We start from the raw sequence: 20,743 nt of genomic DNA on the forward strand, positions 1-20,743 counted from the left end.
ACAGCATGTGTGTACAGAGAAAGAGAGGGAGAGAGAGAGAGAGAGTGTGTGTGTGGGGGGGGGGGGTGCAGAAGCAGCGCGGTGCTAAGATACAAAGGCGATTGCTACTAGATACTACTATTGCTCTTACATCTTTCGCATTCTCACCTTTGCATTTTCACCTTCGTCTTTTTCCTTCTCTTAATCGATTACGCATACATGTAATTTCATGCAGGTATTGTACTCGCCCAAAGTTCGCTAGCGCTGTTTGCTCTCGGAAATTGTTTTAAATACATGTACTATTGCTGTGACCAAATATCAATGCATTGATACAATTGATGCTGAGTTTTAAAATAAGATTTTATTACCACCAAGTAGAGTTGGCGATGGAAAGCAATAACAATTTCCGGTAAGGTCCAAAATCAAAAGTACTTGAAACCAGGAAGTCGTCAAAAACTTATTAAGGGATGGAATATACTGAGTGATGTTAGCTAGAAACAGGACGGAAAAGGCCTTTTTAGATTCATATGCATCATCAGAAATAATGTACTTGTTTATGTAAACTCAAACTGACACATTGCTTGTTAGAGAGAGAGAGAGAGTTGTGTTTTATACATGAATTATATAGAAACAGAAGTAAAGGTTTATAGAAGTAGAAAATTTTTATACAGCATGTGTGGACAGAAAAAGAGAGGGAGAGAGAGTGTGTGTGTGAGAGAGATGGGGTGGGGGGGGGGGGGTGCGGAAGCAGCGAAGATGCGAAGGCGATTGCTACTAGAGACTACTATTGCTCTTACATCTTTCGCATTCTCACCTTCACACTTTCACCTTCGTCTTTTTCCTTCTCTTAATCGATTACGCATACATGTAATTTCAGACAGGTATTGTACTCGCCCAAGGTTTGCTGTTTGCTCTCAGATGTTTTTGGTACATATGCGCTAGACAGTATGATGGCCATTGTGCTTAGTACTTTGAAAGTTCATTAATATTCTACAAGGTTATCTGATATATCTTGCACTGGCTAAGCCTAATCATTATGTCCTCCATATAAAATGTAATGCTCTCCAGAATGTGTGTGCACTTCCAGACTTCTGATACATACCAGTCTGCTTACCTTAGTTCAATACCATGGTTTAAACACAGACACATTTGGGTTTCATTTTACGAAAAAAATGTTAAGATTGTAAATCGTTGGAGGTATTTTCTCAAAATCCGTCTGTAACTTTTCCCCCATTTTTTAACTTCTTTAAAACCACTGGGTCAAATTTAACCAAACTTGGTACAAAGCATTCTTATGGGAAGGGAATTCTAAATTATTAATATAAAAGATTAAACCCTTTTTAAAAGGGAGATAATTACACAAAAACAGTGAGTATAGGGTGTGTGTCTTTCAAAATGCACCAGAAAAGCCAATATTTAAACAAAATCTTGTATATATAGTGAAAATTCTAAATTGTAAAAATCGTGGCCCCAAAAGTAAAACTGGGATCCCGTGCGGGGTTCTTATTTTAACATAGAAATATGTAGAAAACATCTTTTAAAATCCTCTTCTTAAAAACCACTGCACCAGGATTACCAATATTTACACAAAAGTTTGTTTATATATGAAGATTATAAATTGAAAATTTGTGACCCACAGACCAAAACTGGGGCCCGAGGGGGAGTTCAAAGTTTAACAGAAATATGTAGGAAAAACATTTTAAAATCTTCTTCTCAAGAACCTCTGCACCAAAAATGCCAATATTTACACAAAAGCTTGGATATATAGTGAAGATTCTAAATTATAAAAATCGTTACACCCAAACCAAAACTGGAGCCCCAGGCGGAGTTCAATGTTTAACAAAGAAATATATAGAAAACATGTTTTGAAATCTTCTTCTCGAGAACTACAATGTTACAGTTTGTGAGATTACTATGCAAGGATCCTAAAGTGTAGATTCTAAAGTTACATGTAACATCAACCCCGGACTAATACTGGGGTTCAAGAAAGAGGTTCAAAGTTCACAATAGAAATAGCATAAATGTTGTAAAATAGAATGTTCCAAGGAATTGTTTAAGTGAGCGATGTGGCCCATGGACCTCTTGATATAGCTAAATATTTACATTCCACATATATTTTGCGTGTAAAGTGTTTGAAAAGACACTGCAGTTATAAGACCGTAACACACACAGGGTACTGAAAGGTTAGAATGACTAGTTTTATTATGACGTCACAAACGTTAAACGCTGTAAAATGCAACGTCACAAGCGAGAATCAAAGTTCACGTTTGTGGCTGTTACAGTGGCTCTTCCATTAATTTGAACTTACCCTTAGGATAAAACAGAAATTTTGACGTATAAATCACATTTGCAGACAAGGCATGAAGTTAAAAAAATGTAAATATAAGCATTAAATCATTATTTTTTGAAAGATATAGTCTCATAACTGCAGCGGTGTGTGCATACAAATTTTCATAACGCGCTAGCGCGCGTTACTCAATTTGTATGCTCACACCGCTGCAGTTATGAGACTATATCTTTCAAAAAATAATGATTCAATGCTTAAATATTTACATTCCACATATATTTTGCATGTAAAGCTACTGCAGATATAGCACCATAACACAGACAGGGTACTAAAAAGTTAAAACACTAGTTTTACTTGTGACGTCACAAACGTTGAACGCTGATAAATACAACGTCACAAGCGAAAATCAAAGATCACGCTTGTGGCTGTTACTGTGGCTCTTCCATTAGTTGAACTTACCCATGGGATAATACAGTAAATTTGAGGTATAATTCGCATTTGCGTACAAGGCAAGAAGGTAAAAAAAAAAAATTCATAACGCGCTAGCGCGCGTTATTCCATTTGTATGCACACACCGTTGCAGTTATGAGACCACATCTTTCAAAAAATAATGATTCAATGCTTAAATATATCTTTAAACAATAAGGAACTTTACACATATTTAAAGGCGAAGGTGCGACGGAGAGAGTGCAAAAAGGGCAAAATTGCAAAGGTGAACGAGCAACAGTAGCATCGCTCCTTTGCCTTCATACTTTGACCTTAATTTGCACCTTTATACCTTCGCACTATCGCATCTTTGCTCTAAAGGCTTGTAACGTGCGAAGATGCAAATTGCTCCAACAGCACACCATGTAAAATGATTTTCAACAAATTAATTTAGTTAAAAAAGAAATGCTAATCAAGCTGAAATCGCATTTTAGGTGCAAAAAGGTCAACTTAAATGGGCCTTAACACAGAGGAATGAAAACTGACCCCCCCCCCTTTTTTTTTGGGTATTTTTGAAGTATATTTTGTCTACAGATTTCCGTGATAAACATCTCAAGAAATTCTTGATACAGCAACATTGAGGAGTGATATACCTTAAATCCTATCTGACTATGCTTCAATTTTTGCATGATAAATTACTTGTATTTAAACAGGGTTGAAAACTTTTCAAGCGAAATGCATCCGGGGCGAAACCACCCAGTATCTCTGATAGAGACAGGGAACCAGTCAACAGACAGACACGAGCGCAGACGACAGTCAAAAAGGTGTTGCATGCGATGCATGATGAAAACAAGGTCCGTGAAAGAAGAGGTATAGAGACCTACAAATCAGGGAGTTTATTCACCAATTATAATATAGTAATTTTGAGGAATCGTTAAAATGTTGCCGCCCATCCAATACATTATAAAAGCTTGATTTCATGAGAACGCTGGCTGGCTGATCTTGGCGAGGTTTGTCGAAACTCCAAAAATATTTCAATAAATCTCGACAAATCTCGCTAATATTTTGGCTGGCATATCAACATATTATGATACTCAATCAAAAGAAACATTTGAGAAGAACGTTAATTTATTAGTTATAACATGGCTGACTGTAGGCCTAACTATTTTACTGCTTTTCAACAAGTTAATATCTTTTCATAGAGTTACCCGGAATATTTGGTTTTGTGTTTTATCTAAACCTATCACGTGATTTTTATACAGGCCGCCGACAAGGAAGATTGTTGCCCTTTTGAGTCAGTTACAGCCTTGTGAGGTGACTCACCTTGTGAGGTGCGTAGATGATGGTAGCTCGTTAAATGTGTGTATCAGTATCTGTTATTTCTGGATGTTAAAATTTAAATCTTATGCTATTGATTTAATCTCTATTATCAATTATTAAACTGTTAAAAGTTTTTGATATTCTACAAGACATTGTTGGAATTATAGAGTGTTCAATATGTTTATAACAGCAGTAACAGGGTTGACAAAGTATTTTAACTGCTCTTCAACAAGTCAACAACGATTATTGAATCTTGTCTTAGAGTTACCCAGAATGATTGGTTTTTATGTTTAATTTAAATCAATCACATGATTTTATACAGGCCGCCGACCAGGAAGAGTAAACACGAACCAGGAAGATTATACATGGATATTGTCACCATTTTGAGTTGTAGGCCTTCATGAGGTGCGTATATTGTTAAGTGTGTATCAGTGTGGTAGAATCAGGTATATGGCATTCCTACTAGCTCTGGCTAAAGGGTTAACCATTTAGCTCGATCGGTAGAGTGCTGGACTGGCGTGCCAGAGGACCTGGGTTCAAACCCAAGCAGAGGCAAAAAGTATCTCTGTTACATCAGTATCTGTGGTTTAGATTGCTGAAAATTTAAATCCTAGCTACTGAATTAATCTCTATTATCAATTTTAAAAAGATTTAAAAATCTGAAAATATAAAAGGAGGTCACGAGTGTCCACTCTACAACTATTTGTTGAGAAAAAGGTCTAAACTTGCTTATTTAAGTTGTGACTTTGTCTCAAAATAGGGTACCCTATTCTTAAAATGGGTCTCAAGAATTATCAAACGGTAAGAGATATTTTTGTGTCTTTGGAATGACATTGAAGTTATATTTTCATTGAAAAATATATAAGAATATATGTCTATTTTTAATTTAAAGACAATTAATTTTTTGGACCCCCCCCCATTTCTAAAAGTTTATAATTATGTTATATTTATAAGTGGGACAACTTTGGAACTGGTATAGAGATGTTTGTCTCATTCAACACAGATTGTTTTAAATTCACATTTATTCATTTTTTCTATAAAAATATAATGTCAATGTGTTTCCATAGACACAATAGGTGTAGACAGGAATTTTCTTGTTCTACAATTAAATCCCACTAACTGATAAAATTAGGGTACCCCATTTTGAGGCAAAGTTACTACATAATGATTCAACCCTTTTCTCACATATGGTTGTAGAGAGGACACCAAGAAACCCCTTTTTAATAGCTCACCTGAGTTGAAAGCTCAAGTGAGCTTCTCTAATCACATTTTGTCTGTCTGTCACATTTTCAACATCTTCTGAAAAACTACAGGGCCAATTTCAACCAAACTTGGCAGAAATCACCCTTAGGCAAAGGGGATTCGAAATTGTGAAACAATGGTGGATTGAATTTCTACATAGGAATATATAGAGTAAATCTTTGAAAATCTTCTTCTTTGAGAAACTAATCAGCTAGGAAAGCTGAAACGGATGTTGAAGCATCTTCAGGTAGCGTAGATTCAAAATTGTGAATATAGTTGCCTTAGGAGGTAGGGTGGGGTCACAATGGTGGGTCAAATTTTGACATAGGAGTATATAGAGTAAATCTTTAAAATATCTTCTTCTCAGAAACTAATCAGCCAGGACAGCTTAATGTGTGGAAGCATCCTCAGGTAGTGTAGATTCAAAGTTGGGAAAATCATGATCCGTGGGAGGAAGGTTGGTGCCACATTGAGGGTCGAATTTTTACACAGGAATATATATAGTAAATCTTTAAAAATCTTCTCCAAAACTAATCAGCCAGGTGATTATTTAAAATTGTTTAGACTTTGGCTCCAGGATGATTGGGTCTCACAAGGGGTTAAGAGTTTGATGTAGGTTTATATCCCATTTATAAACAATTGTTTCGGATTTTTTTGAGAGCTGCAATGCTCAACATGTGATATTCTATAAAATCATCCTTTTAGAAAAGGGACTAATGATAATAAACATTAGAATATCCAGTGGGAAAAACAGATTTTTGTTTATACGAGATTTACATGTATTATACTACATTGTCCAGATAGTTTTGTATTATGACTCCATTAAGATGATTTATCATACCTATTGTTCCTCAGGTGAGCAATGTGGCCCTTGGACTTCTTGTTTTTTCATATTTTTAAAGCTTCAAAATAGGTCTGCAGCTGGGCAGTCCAACAGCTGTTCTAAGTGATTAAAAAGACATTGTTCTGTATTGTTTACAAAATAACATGAGAATAAAAATGTAAACATTTCTTGAACTGTGTTGTGGTTCCCAAAACTGATGCCAAAAGATGAAAATACCTCATATATATTGCTTTTTCATCTTTTGGCATCAGTTTTGGGAACCACAACACAGTTCAAGAAATGTTTTCATTTTTATTCTCAAAAGTACAATATGGCCACATGTCCCTCATAATAATCAGGTTATTCAACGTACAACAGGGTCTTATTCCTCGAACTTGTTATTATTTAAAATACAGTGACTGTGACAAATTTGAAGCCAACTAAATACATAAGGAAAACAGACGAGGTTGCAAGCCAATTATTATTGAAACATTTCAAACAGAAGAAATATTTGTGTACAGTCTTTAATGATAAAAATTGTTTGAAATTACTTAATACAGTAATAATTTGAAGCAAATTTTATGATGCGAGATATTTCTAAAAAAGATGTCCCTTTTAGAACTAAAAAAAAAAAGAGATACAGTGCTTCAAATTTATAAAGTTTAAAGAAAAACAATTGTGTTGTTATTTGATGCAAGATGCTGGGAAAAAAATTTCAAGGACTTCCTCTGAATTTATCCCAATTATATAATTAAACCAATTTTTGTTTTATTTTTTTCAGAACATGAGTAAAAGTATCTGACCATGGACAAGCGCTGGGCCCAGGATGTGTTACGGTGTCGTCTCTGTGAGACCCCAGGCCCCCCTATGTACTGTGACATTTGTCACATACATCTGTGTAAAGCCTGTGTGGGGGAACATCTCTCTGATCTATCCAAAGAACACAAAGTGCTGCCATTTGAAAAGAGAGGATCTACTCCTAAATGCCCAGAACATTCCTCAAACATAAGTGTACTATACTGTGAACAATGTGACATTCCTATTTGTACAACATGTGCCTCCTCTAAAGAACACTACAGTCACAAATTTATTGAAATATCTAAAAACATTGATAGCAGGAAAGAAATCATTCAAAAAGATTTACAAGAACTAGAGAAATCCATTTATCCCAAATACCAAGAGATTGCATCCATTAACCAAGTCCAGAAATCTGCTCTGAATGAAAACTCTCAGAAATTAACAACAGAAATCGACAAACATGGAGAAGACTTGCACAGAGAAATAAACACCATTATCAGAAACATGAAATCTAACATGGAGGAAACGGACACCAAACACCTGGCTGTCTTAGACAAACAGGAAGATGAAATTAAACACACCATTTCTGAAATCACACAGACCATTACTGAACTAAAGACATTACTGGACTCCAATGATGTCAGCCGTGTCTCTGCCTACAAATCCAGGAATGATGAATTCAGAAGATTGCCTCCTAAACTTACAGTGTCCTTACCAAGTTTTACCCCTCAGAAGATCAACAAAGAACAACTTTATCAACAGTTTGGTTCTCTGTCAGCGTCATCTATCAAAACAGAAGAACATGGCTACACCATGGAATCTCCCGGTGCTGAGTCCTCTCCCCCGGACAGACCGCTCATTGATGTACCACGGATCATCACACAGATAGACACCGAGTGTAGACGATTAGAGGGTGTGTCCTGTCTGAGTGATGAGGAGATGTGGACGCGTGGTGAGGACAACATCATGAGACTGTACAACCTCAGTGGGGAACTAGTGAAGTCAGTCCAAACCAAGTCAGGGAACGGTCCACTGGACATAGCAGTGACAAGGAGTGGGGATCTAGTTTATACTGATTACCATGATAGAACTGTGAACATAGTGAAGAATAAAAAGATAAAGACATTGATCAGACTACGGGGGTGGATACCTCTTGGTGTCTGTAGTACCTCCTCTGGTGACCTCCTGGTTGTCATGGACAGTGATGATTATAAACCAACAAAAGTTGTGTGGTACTCTGGCTCCACAGAGAAACAAAGTATTCAGTACGACGACAAAGGACAACCTCTCTATTCATCTGGTGGATTATATAAATACATCAGTGAGAACAGGAACCTAGATATCTGTGTGTCAGACCGTGACGCCCGTGCAGTAGTGGTGGTCAATCAGGCCGGGAAACTCCGGTTTACCTACACTGGTCCTCCCTCTAGTACCAAGGAACCATTCCTTCCACTCGGCATCACAACAGACAGCCAGGGTCGTATCCTGACATCAGACGGTGACAACCACCGTATCCACATCCTGGATCAGGACGGACAGTTCCTCCGCTACATTGACAACTGTGATTTACATGCTCCACGGGGTTTATGTGTGGACACCAGAGACAACCTCTTTGTGGCTGACAACTGGAGAGGTAAAGTGAAGAAAATACAATATGTGTAGAACATTACACAGCAGTGTAACATTGTTTATATGTATTACATGTTGACAAATTGACTGTATATATTGTTTGTGTATAACAATTAATTACCTGTATTATATAATTAGTTTATGTTAATAATTAATTATATTTAATTAGAATTACATGTCAACAATGTTATTGTTTAGTTTGTACAATAAACTCATTGTATTTTGTGCATTGATTTCAATGGTAACAAATTAACACCTTGTATATCTTACTTTCCAAACAAACTGTTTGTGCATTAGAAGAATACAATCAAAAGACATTCTGTGTAATGAACATTGTATATAAATGATGTTATTCAGCTGGATGGGTATATCATTGTGTATAATAAATGATTTGTATACAACTATGTGATCTTGTTTTATTTATTTTTTTGCTGGCCTTAAAGCCGTAACTTTGAATGATATAAAATTGGATTTTTAGATTTAATTGGATGGAGCAAAATCTCTAAATGTTTTCATGATCTGCCTGGTGAAATCTGTAGCAATTAAATCTCTTCACAATTTGAAACAATGGTGATAGTTGCATCTGAAATGTAATGACTCATTTTCTTTATCAATGACTATGTCCCAGTGACCAAGTGTGCAATCTTCTAATATTGTAGGTAGGTGTGTAGATGATGTGAAGTCGTCAAACCCTGTATACGTTTAGCGTGACCCCTGTAGATTTCCAGGTCAAACGGTTGATATAGGTCAATAGGTTATGTCAATAAGTGCCACATGTCTTTTAAGGCTTTGGTCATCAAAGTTGGTAAACATTATGAAGATTAAACTTGTTGACAAGTGGATGAGGTCAAAGGTCAGAAGGAGTAAAAATAAGACAGCGCAATTAATCTTGATTTCATTGTAAAATGCATGCGCGGATCCAGAATTTTTTTCGGGGGGGGGGGGTGGATATTTAGTTTGCCGGGGGTTGAGGGGAATCCGAGGCATACTTTTATGTAAATTTAAGAAATTTGATTTTCCCAGGGGATTCCTACCCTACCCCGCCCCACTAGATTTGCGCATGAAAAAATGCAGAGGCAAGATTTCAAACTTTACGGACATCCCACATTTCTGCAGGGTTCGAATATTGCGTTACAAATAACATTTGTAATGTTAAGAGGGTAGTTGCAACAAGCATTTGAATAACGATGGTTTTTAATAATCGGCATTGATGTTCTAAATAAGAACTTGGTGCAAACAACAGTCAATATCAATATCTTAGGAGTACTGAAATTTTTAACAAGCTGCTAAAGTTAATGTTTGCTAGATAACAGAATTCTGATAGGAAATTAGAAATGTTAGATATGTTTGTATTCTCGGGCACGTCGTAGCATTGTTTTTCAAAGTGGAAGGACCAAAACTTGAAAAACCATCTCCGTTAAACCTGAAAATCGGAATGCGGGAGATGGGGGGAGGGGGTTACTACTATCTACGACCTGCTTAAATTGTTGATAATTTGCCTTCGTTATAGTTTTCAATATAATTTCTGTATAGTCTCACAGTGATAGAAAATGAGGGACATGGTTATTAACAGAATTATATTATTAACTTTTATTAGTTTGCCAGTAGGCAAAATAAGTGTACCCTCTCCTCCTGTGGTTACGTGTCTGAGTTTTTTTTTAAAGTTTCTTATCTGCCCAATTATGCACTTTTCTAATCCGCCTTCTTCGCCGGTTTTATTAGTGTTCCTCTGCTACATTTGAATGATGCTAATAAATTCAAGATATTACTTTAAAAAAAATAACATTTGGGCTAAAATATTCGATCTGACAAATAAGTAATAATAATTTAATGATTTCATGTAATTCGCTATCTAGGGAAAAGGGGTGGGGGTATTCTGAGTTTAAATCGTGTCCCTTGTTATAATCATATATTTTCACCAAAAAACACGAATAAGTAAACTATGTTTTGTATATTATTTTTCTTTTCAACAAAACAAAATCAAACCTATTTTGATTAAACTTTTACTGAACTGTATGCAATAGGAGTTATCTCTCTTTGATCAGTCTCGACCAAGAGCTTCGGTGAAATAAAGAGTTGTACAAAAACGTATATTAAAACTGAAAAATGCAAACCATGTCAACTATTTTAGACAAATATTAGACATTTACTGGGTAAATAGGAATAATTCCACGTGTTAGACCCATCATTTCTTTCTTTCTGACCTGCCACCCCTCCTCCAAGCACAGGAAAAAGTCTTATAAAAAAACTTGGTTTATTCCGAATGCTGTCATTTTGGCATCTGACCTCGATAGTTCGACAAATCCAGTATTGACAAAAGTTTTCAACAACTTTGCATGAATTTTAAGAAGACAAGTGCGGCATGCATGCCAGGAAATACTTCATTAGTTGCATCCACAAAATATGCGACGGTCAATCAAAGAATCTAAGAAGACAATGTCGCTGTCTGTCATATAAATTCCATGAAAGTCATTTCATCGGTGTATGCTCGAGTTCATCCCATGCAAACTGTCATCCCTTCTGGTCTTTAATTAATGATTTCTGTTCAACAAAACAATATATCCCGACATAATCTGGTACAAGATACCACCAGAGTGGTCAATTTCATTCTCAAATATTATTAATTTTAGGCCAAATTTGTCGAAATATGATTTTCGACATTATACGGTTTATTGTTTGAAAAATACAAAATTTTGACCTGCTCGGGGATTTCATTTTTTTTAACGATCATATTTATTTATTCTGCAATGTCGCTACATTCACATCCCGTATGAATCACCAAAGAAAGCATTTTATTGTTTAAGGAATAGCATTACGTTTGGATATTATAATATTTTGTTTTCATTCTACAATTTGTAGAAAATATTTTTAAAAATACATCAAATTTGTTGGGGGGGGGGGGGGGGGTTGCATGAAGAGTGAACTTTTTTCAAAACAATATGTGATTCCCCTTGGAGGAAATCTATAACAATTTTTTCCTTTATTTATCGCGATGCATGATCATTCTTTGACTGATCATGTTTATTTATTTCATAAATGTTTATATTTACATTTTTCTTTTGACAAATTAAAGAAATTGATTGTCAAAATTAAGTTAAATTAATTAAATTACTGTTAATGTACATCAGAACGTAAAAAAAAAACAAAAACATAAGTTTAATCTTCCAAAAGAAGGTGTTGTAGAAACCATGGAAACGCTGGATTATTCCCTAAATGCGAGACACCCCTGCGAATGTTATTGTCATTTAAATTTTAGACCACGTGGTTTTATTTGACCCTTTCAGTTTCGCAGTAAATCGTGCCTCGTATTTATAGTCTATTTCATAGAATCTAGGTATTTGTAGTCAAATATAAATCTAGAGGTTTATTGATTTTAAACTTTATCTTCATCAATTGGTGGATAAAATGTGTTCTAGAAATAAATGTGAAAATACAAATAAAAGTACTGAAGTACTGACGGGAGTTGATTTTATAGGTTTTTATTTATTTTAAATCAACGATCTGTTATTTTGCATGGCAAGTAAATTCCTATAAGTATTTGAATTACGAACATTTTTATAATATGAATCCTACAGGAATTTCCTGAAAATCCAATATCAATCATGTTGTATAATATTTAAAGACTTATTCCATCAATCTACGTATTAGTTATCGAAATAGTTTTGAGAAATTGTATGGATCCAAACAAAATTGAACTCTACTCTCTTAGCTGTATCCGTTAATCTCCGACAAGCAAGAGAGACTCTATGCTTGTCGGAGATTTACGGAGACAGCCGAGCGTCTGGTTGAACGAGACACTATATTGAACTCTGACGTAGGAATATATAAAATGTACGACTTTAAAAAATATCTTAATTGTTCGTACCATTTAAACTCTGACTATTTACAAGGTATCTATAGATGAGTTTCCTTGAATAACAATGCCCAAGAGCTCATTACATCGGATTTATTGATTAGAACTAAATGTTGTCAGCGGTGTTAATTTGTGCTTAGGTCCACACACTGTTTCACTTTCGGTTTGCCTGAGTAACTGCATGGGAGAGTTGATTAAAATAAACTCCCCAAAATAGTTTTTGTCAGCTGTTGCAACAATTAGCATGCTTAGTAGAGACCCCCTTGAGGATTTATTTTCGATCCGCGCCTGACCTATTAATAGTATCAATAGTGCAACAGACTATACTATTTTATGCAGAATGTTCCTTGAAAATGGCTCGATATGTTAAGTTTTTATGCAAAAAAGTCACCCATTATTTTTTTTTAAAACATGGTATTGCACACCACAAGCATCAAACATGGCCATGATTTTATTAAGCAACCCAATGTTTATATTTTCAATCACTCTACACGTGGTTGAACAAGAACGATAACTCTTTTCTGAATATTATCGTTTAATATAATTAACCGCTGTAAGGGTAAAATAAGATATACATCTTAAAAAATTGTCATGTTTTAACATAAATTAAAGTAGGTTATGATATGAAAAACGACCAGTACTTACGTATTTTGAGAATATTATCTGAACACTTATACTTCCGCTCGAAATTTTACAGGAACTGAACAAATCTCGATGAAGTCTCGTGAACTTTCATTCGAGCACCTCTAGATTTATTACATACTTAGCAAGGATAAAGAAAACATTCCGATCACATTCGCAGGGGTGAAGAGCAACATTTAAAAACCGACACATCACCCCCTGCGAATGTGTTTTTGGAATGTTTTCTTTATCGTTGCTAAGTATGTAATAAATCCCGAGGTGCTCGAATACTAAGCATGTTAATTGTTGCAACAGCAGACAAAAACTACTGTTTTTTATTGTCACATTTATTTCTAGAACACATTTTATCCACCATGTATGTATGTATGTAACAAGAGAATTGACATAAAGGGGATATTGATTTCCCGGAAAAATTACTTTTAAAAATTCATTTTATATTTTCTACTGTACTTTCTTCTAAATTTATCGAATTTTCATTTAGAACCTAGCATATTGCACTTGTATTTCTTAAATTATCATTCAAAGTTGGCTAAAACATCATTTTAGCAGTAAAACGGACTATTTCTGCATGAATTATCCATAATCCATTTGTCAACCCTGAATATATGAACACTACCTTCCAGAGAAATGTGGTACTCTACATGTACAGTATATGCAATACTTTTGCAAAAAAAAAAAAATAACTAAGTTCAACAGCTGGTATTTTTTTCATGATTTACCAGAAATCAAAATCCTAGCTATATGCACACCTCTGATATATATTTACAATTGATCTGCAAAAGAACAATTTCCTATCTTGAAAATTGTAGAAGGAGTTATCTGTACAATAGGGGTACCCTACATGTATATGCAATATTTTTGCTTACAAATGACTAAGTTCAACAGCTGGTATTATTTTCATAAATTATCAGATATCAAAGTCCTAGCAATATGTATACCTCTGATATATGTTCAGTTGATTTGCAAAAAAACCAAATTCCTCTTATGAAAACTGTACAATGAGGGCACCCTTTTGGTAGCCGCCCGCCATTTTCACCATTTCAATTACCATATTTTTCCTTTGGAACACCCGGTTAAAAATTGATGCATTATATACAAGTGGTTCTTTAAAATTGTTAACTTTCGAAAATAAGTCTTGCACCACCCCTGGCAAACGAAATTATACCTCGTTCCCCTCCCCCAAGGCCACCGCCAATGAGAGAGAGAGAGAGAGAGAGAGAGAGAGAGGTAATTACAAAATAAGGATAAAAGTTTTCTTTGAAAATATTGAAGAACAAGAGGCCGAGGGGCCACATCGCTCACCTGAGCAACAATTGCCTTAATTCTGATCAAATTAGCATTACAGTATCAATATATCTTGACAACTGAGTACAGTAGATCTTGCTAAAAAAAAATTGAAAATCTGCCAATTTTTATCCACCTCTTATTTTTTAGTAAAGCCCCTTTTGTTGTTGCACCTGTAAGAAGATTTTTCTCTATTCCTATAACCCCCCCTCTCCCCATTTTGTGGCCCCACTATTCTCTAGGGAATCATGGTTTCATCAAACTTAAATCTACCTTTAATCTCATAACCTGTGCTTTCACACTAAGTACTGAGTTTTGGACCGAAAAATTTCCCAGAATATTTTTGAGGATTGTAAAACTTGATCCCCCAATTGTGGCCTCATGCTACCCCCGGGGACCATGATTTGAACAAACTTGAATCAACACTTCCTGAGGATGCTTCCATTTTAATTTGAGTTTTTCTGGCCTAATAGTTTTTGAGAAGAAATTTTTTAAAGATTTTCTCTATATATTCCTATGTAAAACTTGATCCCCCAATTGTGGCCCCACCCTACCCCCGGGGACCATGATTTGAACAAACTTGAATCAACACTTCCTGAGGATGCTTCCATTTTAATTTGAGCTTTTCTGGCCAAATAGTTTTTGAGAAGAAGATTTTTAAAGATTTTCTCTATATATTCCTATGTAAAACTTGATCCCCCTATTGAGGCCTGACCCTACCCCCGGGGACCATGATTTGAACAAATTTGAATCAACACTTCCTGAGGATGCTTTCATTTTAATTTGAGTTTTTCTGGCCTTATAGTTTTTATGAAGAAATTTTTTAAAGATTTTCTCTATATATTCCTATGTAAAACTTGATCCCCCAATTGTGGCCCCACCCTACCCCCGGGGACCATGATTTGAACAAACTTGAATCTATCTTACCTGATGATGCCTCCACTCAAAGTTGAGCTTTCCTGGCCTAATAGTTTTTGAGAAGAAATTTTTTAAAGATTTTCTCTATATATTCCTATGTAAAACTTGATCCCCCAATTGTGGCCCCACCCTACCCCCGGGGACCATGATTTGAACAAACTTGAATCTACACTACCTGATGATGCCTCCACTCAAAGTTGAGCTTTTCTGGCCTAATAGTTTTTGAGAAGAAGATTTTTAAAGATTTTCTCTATATATTCCTATGTAAAACTTGACCCCCCTATTGTGGCCTGACCCTACCCCCGGGGACCATGATTTGAACAAATTTGAATCAACACTTCCTGAGGATGCTTTCATTTTAATTTGAGTTTTTCTGGCCTTATAGTTTTTATGAAGAAAATTTTTAAAGATTTTCTCTATATATTCCTATGTAAAACTTGATCCCCCAATTGTGGCCCCACCCTACCCCCGGGGACAATGATTTGAACAAACTTGAATCTACCTTACCTGATGATGCCTCCACTTAAAGTTGAGCTTTCCTGGCCTAATAGTTTTTGAGAAGAAATTTTTTAAAGATTTTCTCTATATATTCCTATGTAAAACTTGATCCCCCAATTGTGGCCCCACCCTACCCCCGGGGACCATGATTTGAACAAACTTGAATCAACACTTCCTGAGGATGCTTCCATTTTAATTTGAGCTTTTCTGGCCAAATAGTTTTTGAGAAGAAGATTTTTAAAGATTTTCTCTATATATTCCTATGTAAAACTTGATCCCCCAATTGTGGCCCCACCCTACCCCCGGGGACCATGATTTGAATTAACTTGAATCTACACTACCTGATGATGCCTCCACTCAAAGTTGAGCTTTTCTGGCCAAATAGTTTTTGAGAAGAAAATTTTTTAAAGATTTTCTCTATATATTCCTATGTAAAACTTGATCCCCCAATTGTGGCCCCACCCTACCCCCGGGGACCATGATTTGAACAAACTTGAATCTACATTACATGAGGATGCTTCCACTCAAATTTGAGCTTTTCTGGCCTAAAAGTTTTTGAGAAGAAGATTTTTAAAGATTTTCTCTTTATATTCCTATGTAAAACTTGATCCCCCATTTGTGGCCCCACCCTACCCCCGGGGACCATGATTTGAACAAACTTGAACCAACACTTCCTGAGGATGCTTCCATTTTAATTTGAGCTTTTCTGGCCAAATAGTTTTTAAAAGAAATTTTTTAAAAGATTTTCTCTATATATTCCTATGTAAAACTTGATCCCCAATTGTGGCCCCACCCTACCCCCGGGGACCATGATTCGAACAAACTTGAATCTACACTTCCTGAGGATGCTTCCATTTTAATTTGAGCTTTTCTGGCCAAATAGTTTTTGAGAAGAAGATTTTTAAAGATTTTCTCTATATATTCCTATGTAAAACTTGATCCCCCAATTGTGGCCCCACCCTACCCCCGGGGACCATGATTTGAACAAACTTGAATCTACACTACCTGATGATGCCTCCACTCAAAGTTGAGCTTTTCTGGCCAAATAGTTTTTGAGAAGAAAATTTTTTAAAGATTTTCTCTATATATTCCTATGTAAAACTTGATCCCCCAATTGTGGCCCCACCCTACCCCCGGGGACCATGATTTGAACAAACTTGAATCTACATTACATGAGGATGCTTCCACTCAAATTTGAGCTTTTCTGGCCTAAAAGTTTTTGAGAAGAAGATTTTTAAAGATTTTCTCTTTATATTCCTATGTAAAACTTGATCCTCCATTTGTGGCCCCACCCTACCCCCGGGGACCATGATTTGAACAAACTTGAATCAACACTTCCTGAGGATGCTTCCATTTTAATTTGAGCTTTTCTGGCCAAATAGTTTTTAAAAGAAATTTTTTAAAAGATTTTCTCTACATATTCCTATGTAAAACTTGATCCCCAATTGTGGCCCCACCCTACCCCCGGGGACCATGATTCGAACAAACTTGAATCTACCTTACCTGATGATGCTTCCATTTTAATTTGAGCTTTTCTGGCCAAATAGTTTTTGAGAAGAAGATTTTTAAAGATTTTCTCTATATATTCCTATGTAAAACTTGATCCCCCAATTGTGGCCCCACCCTACCCCCGGGGACCATGATTTGAACAAACTTGAATCTACACTACCTGATGATGCCTCCACACAAGTTTAAGCTTTACCGGCCTAATAGTTTTTGAGAAGAAGATTTTTGAAAAATACCAACAAATTTTCAATATTTCTCAATTATCTCCCCTTTAAAAAGGGCGTGGCCCTTCATTTGAACAAACTTGAATCCCCTTCACCTACTGGTGCTTTGTGCCAAATTTGGTTGAAATCTGCCCTGTGGTTCTTGAGAAGAAGATGAAAATGTGAAAAGTTTACAACGACGACGACAACAACAACGACAACGACGACAGACAACGGACAAATTGTGATCAGAAAAGCTCACTTGAGCCTTTGGCTCAGGTGAGCTAAAAAATGAAGCACATAATTGGGGAAATGTGCATTGAATGAAGTTTAAACTTTGATTCACCTGAGCTGAAAAAAAAACCTCAGAGAGCTCTGTCGTCTATTTCTGCAATGTTAAATTTTAAAACTTTTTTCTTCTCTGGGACCATCTGAACAACTTAAATTAATTGAAGTTTATTTGGGTTTATTCAATGGAATTACAGTATAATATATTATGAAAATTGAATGAGAGAGTACAGATTATCTTAAGTCTCCTGAAGAACCCTAAAAGCAAGTAGAACTAAAACTTAAACATTAGCTTCATAATACATGGTACCAACAATGACTCCTGGGACGCACGATAGAACTCTAAATAGGGGTTCAAAGATTATCATTAAAATGTAAAAAACTTTTATTAATAATTTGAATATCTTCTTTTGAATACAAAGATAATAGAATTGGTGACATTGTTGCAGAAGCAAGCTAATAAATACCACATCACCTGTGCTACAAAGTAAGACACAAATATGTTGATATTATAAACAAGTTAATGCAGTTAAAATGCAATGGTGTGACGATTTGTATAAAAAGTCATGGAATGGAGAGGACCCTAAACTTACGGTTTGTACGAATCAAATATGTATTAACTAAGCCTTTAAGACGTGTGTTGTCATACCAATTGTAAAGCTGAGAGACACACAGGCGAGCTATCTGTCCCACAGGCCTCTTGCTGTTTGTTCAAACATAGGTGATCTCTTAAACCTTAAAATAAAGGGCTTTCTTTGAAAAACACCTAAACTCAGAAAAAAATAGTAATTGTAGCAAGTCAATAAAGCTAAGTTATTATTTATCTATCAGTAAGCAAAATAGATTTTCTATATAAACAAATTCACAATGTATAATATTACTGTCAATACAAAAAAAATCCTAAAATCTAGGATAGTATAAATAACATTTATTAAGATATATACTTCAACACATCACATATCACCAACTATGTTGACTTTTGGTTTTGAAATTCGATTTTAATGGTATCAGATAAGCCTCTTCAATCAAAAATTTATCTCATACTTTTAAAAAATATAAGATGTACATTGAAATCAACCAGTTTCTAAACAAATGTATACAGTGGACATTATTTTTGCCAAACAGACTATTCTAGCCTAGCAACAAAAAATATGTAATTTTGTTTATCTCCCAGTCAGAGCCATAATAGAAGCTCATAGTTGTTAAAAGCTTGTGAAATATGCATTGAATGATATAAATATTATTTTATTCTGCTAGCAATCTGTTAAATAAAGAATCATATAAAAAAATATGCTTGATTTGTGTATTTCAGACATCATTGAAGTCTACATATATCAGCAATATATGTATATGGTACTATCGGTAATTATCTATTCAAAATTGCAATGAAGAACTGTTGAATAATGATACGTTCAACACCAGATCCCCCAGTCATTTTATGATGGAGTAACAAGAACACGCACAACCAATCACTATATTTCTTGTGATCAAGTAAATGCAGTAGAAGCCCCTTGTAATCCATTTTCTGAAGATGCATTCCAAGACTAGCATGCTACATTTAAATGAATGTTCAAGCACTCCATACAATAATATATTAACAAAAAATATTTAACATTTTTAATGCAACAGCTATCGTCCTTGATAAATACGGTGTGTATGAAATGAATATGTCAATAAAACAAAAGACCTGGTCCAAACTTTCTTCTTTATCAAGTCTCAATCTTGATCAAGTTCTCATTCCATCACAAAACAAATGTCTATCCTCTTGTATGGTCACATGACTATCACATGACTAAACCCTACCACCACGACATGGGTGACTCCACTCAAGCTCCTGGCCTGGTCTGACTTTGTTCCTGGTGGTTTGATCAGGTGTCAGGTTGTCCCGTTGGTGATGACAGTTGCCGGGGGTGAGAGAAGGTCAGCATACTCGTGGAGGGCGTCCCTGAGTGCCTTACATACGCTGGGAGAGGGGGAGGTGGTACAGTCCACCAGACAAGGATACAGCTGGAGAACCAGTTTCCAGACTGGTTTCTCTACTACAAAACATAAAGCAAAGCAAATTGAATATTGTTGTATCATCGTTGTTTGTGGTAGTTAAGTGTTCCCAAGTTTATTGAATATCACCATATACCCACAAATTTACATCTCAATCAACTTTATACACGACATATACATGTATTTTCATGTGCATTTGTAAAAATGAAAAAAGCGGGACTACCAAAAAACCTATGACCTATGAACTCATAACTTTGGCTACCATTAAAACATGTAACATGTGACATGATTCTTCATTTCAGACTGTTTTGGTACTTCAGAGGAATTTATTTATCTTAAAAATCTTGATATATTAAAATAAGAATTTAACAGAATCAATTTCTGATTTTCATTACTAAAAAAAACAAGATATCTGTGAGCCAATGCTCACTAGTGATAAGTCGACATTTAACTGAAAGCTGGCATCCCATTGTGTTTGAAAATTTTGGCTAAAAATAAACAAAGTACTCATTTAACAGGAAGTTGACGTCCGATTGGTACAAAAATATATCCCACGATATGGCATGCCTTAACAAACACTGTGTAAAAATTTCAAGCATCTGCGATAAATAGCTGCTGAGAAATCTTTGATGAAAATTTGTTTGAAAATTTTGGCCAAAAAAAAAGTCATTATTTAACAGGAAGTTGACGTCCGATTGATACAAAAATGTATCCCACAATATCCAGGCATGCCAAAACAAATAGTGTGTTAAAATTTCAAGCATCTGCGATAAACAGTTGCTGAGATATCTTTGACAAAAATTTGTTTGAAAATTTTTGCTTAAAATAAACAAAGTCGTCATTTAACAGGAAGTTGACGTCTGATTGGTACAAAAATATATCCCACAATATGACATGCCTATACAAATACAGTGTAAAAATTTCAAGCATCTGCGATAAACAGTTGCTGAGAATTCTTTGACAAAAATTTGTTTGAAAATTTTTGCTAAAAATAAACAAAGTCATCATTTAACATGAAGTTAACATCTGATTGGTACAAAAATATATCC

The 20,743-nt window shown here is 35.3% G+C and overlaps 2 protein-coding genes across 8 annotated transcripts in view; one reads left to right on the forward strand and one right to left on the reverse strand.

Moving 5' to 3' along the window:
- The first annotated feature begins 3,388 nt into the window (after positions 1 to 3,388).
- LOC109619273 (tripartite motif-containing protein 2-like) lies at positions 3,389 to 8,905 on the forward strand. Of its 5 annotated transcripts, none has more exons than XM_066082825.1 (4): positions 3,389 to 3,562; positions 3,955 to 4,051; positions 4,335 to 4,417; positions 6,859 to 8,905. In XM_066082825.1, exon 4 carries the CDS (start codon positions 6,882 to 6,884, stop codon positions 8,535 to 8,537), a length of 1,656 nt encoding a protein of 551 aa, XP_065938897.1. In that variant the 5' UTR covers positions 3,389 to 3,562; positions 3,955 to 4,051; positions 4,335 to 4,417; positions 6,859 to 6,881; the 3' UTR covers positions 8,538 to 8,905. The 5 variants fall into 5 exon arrangements, with proteins under 5 accessions (XP_065938897.1, XP_065938901.1, XP_065938898.1 ...); XM_066082829.1 differs by having other exon boundaries at positions 3,955 to 4,023; XM_066082826.1 differs by having other exon boundaries at positions 3,955 to 4,006.
- A 9,596-nt stretch (positions 8,906 to 18,501) lies between these two features.
- LOC105332492 (protein MON2 homolog) overlaps positions 18,502 to 20,743 on the reverse strand; it is a 129,459-nt gene continuing 127,217 nt past the window's right edge. For all 3 annotated transcript variants that reach the window (XM_066082832.1, XM_066082830.1, XM_066082831.1), the window contains one exon: positions 18,502 to 19,735. In XM_066082832.1, coding sequence (XP_065938904.1) covers positions 19,572 to 19,735 — 164 coding nt within the window. In that variant the 3' untranslated portion in view covers positions 18,502 to 19,571. The remainder of the gene's footprint in view (positions 19,736 to 20,743) is intronic.

The sequence above is a fragment of the Magallana gigas genome, chromosome 4 (genome assembly GCF_963853765.1).
Source record: "Magallana gigas chromosome 4, xbMagGiga1.1, whole genome shotgun sequence".
NCBI lineage: Eukaryota > Metazoa > Mollusca > Bivalvia > Ostreida > Ostreidae > Magallana > Magallana gigas.

What these genes read in the sequence shown, in the direction of transcription:
- LOC109619273 (XM_066082825.1), top strand. Translation starts at nt 6,882, where the DNA reads ATGGACAAGCGCTGGGCCCAGGATGTGTTACGGTGTCGTCTCTGTGAG.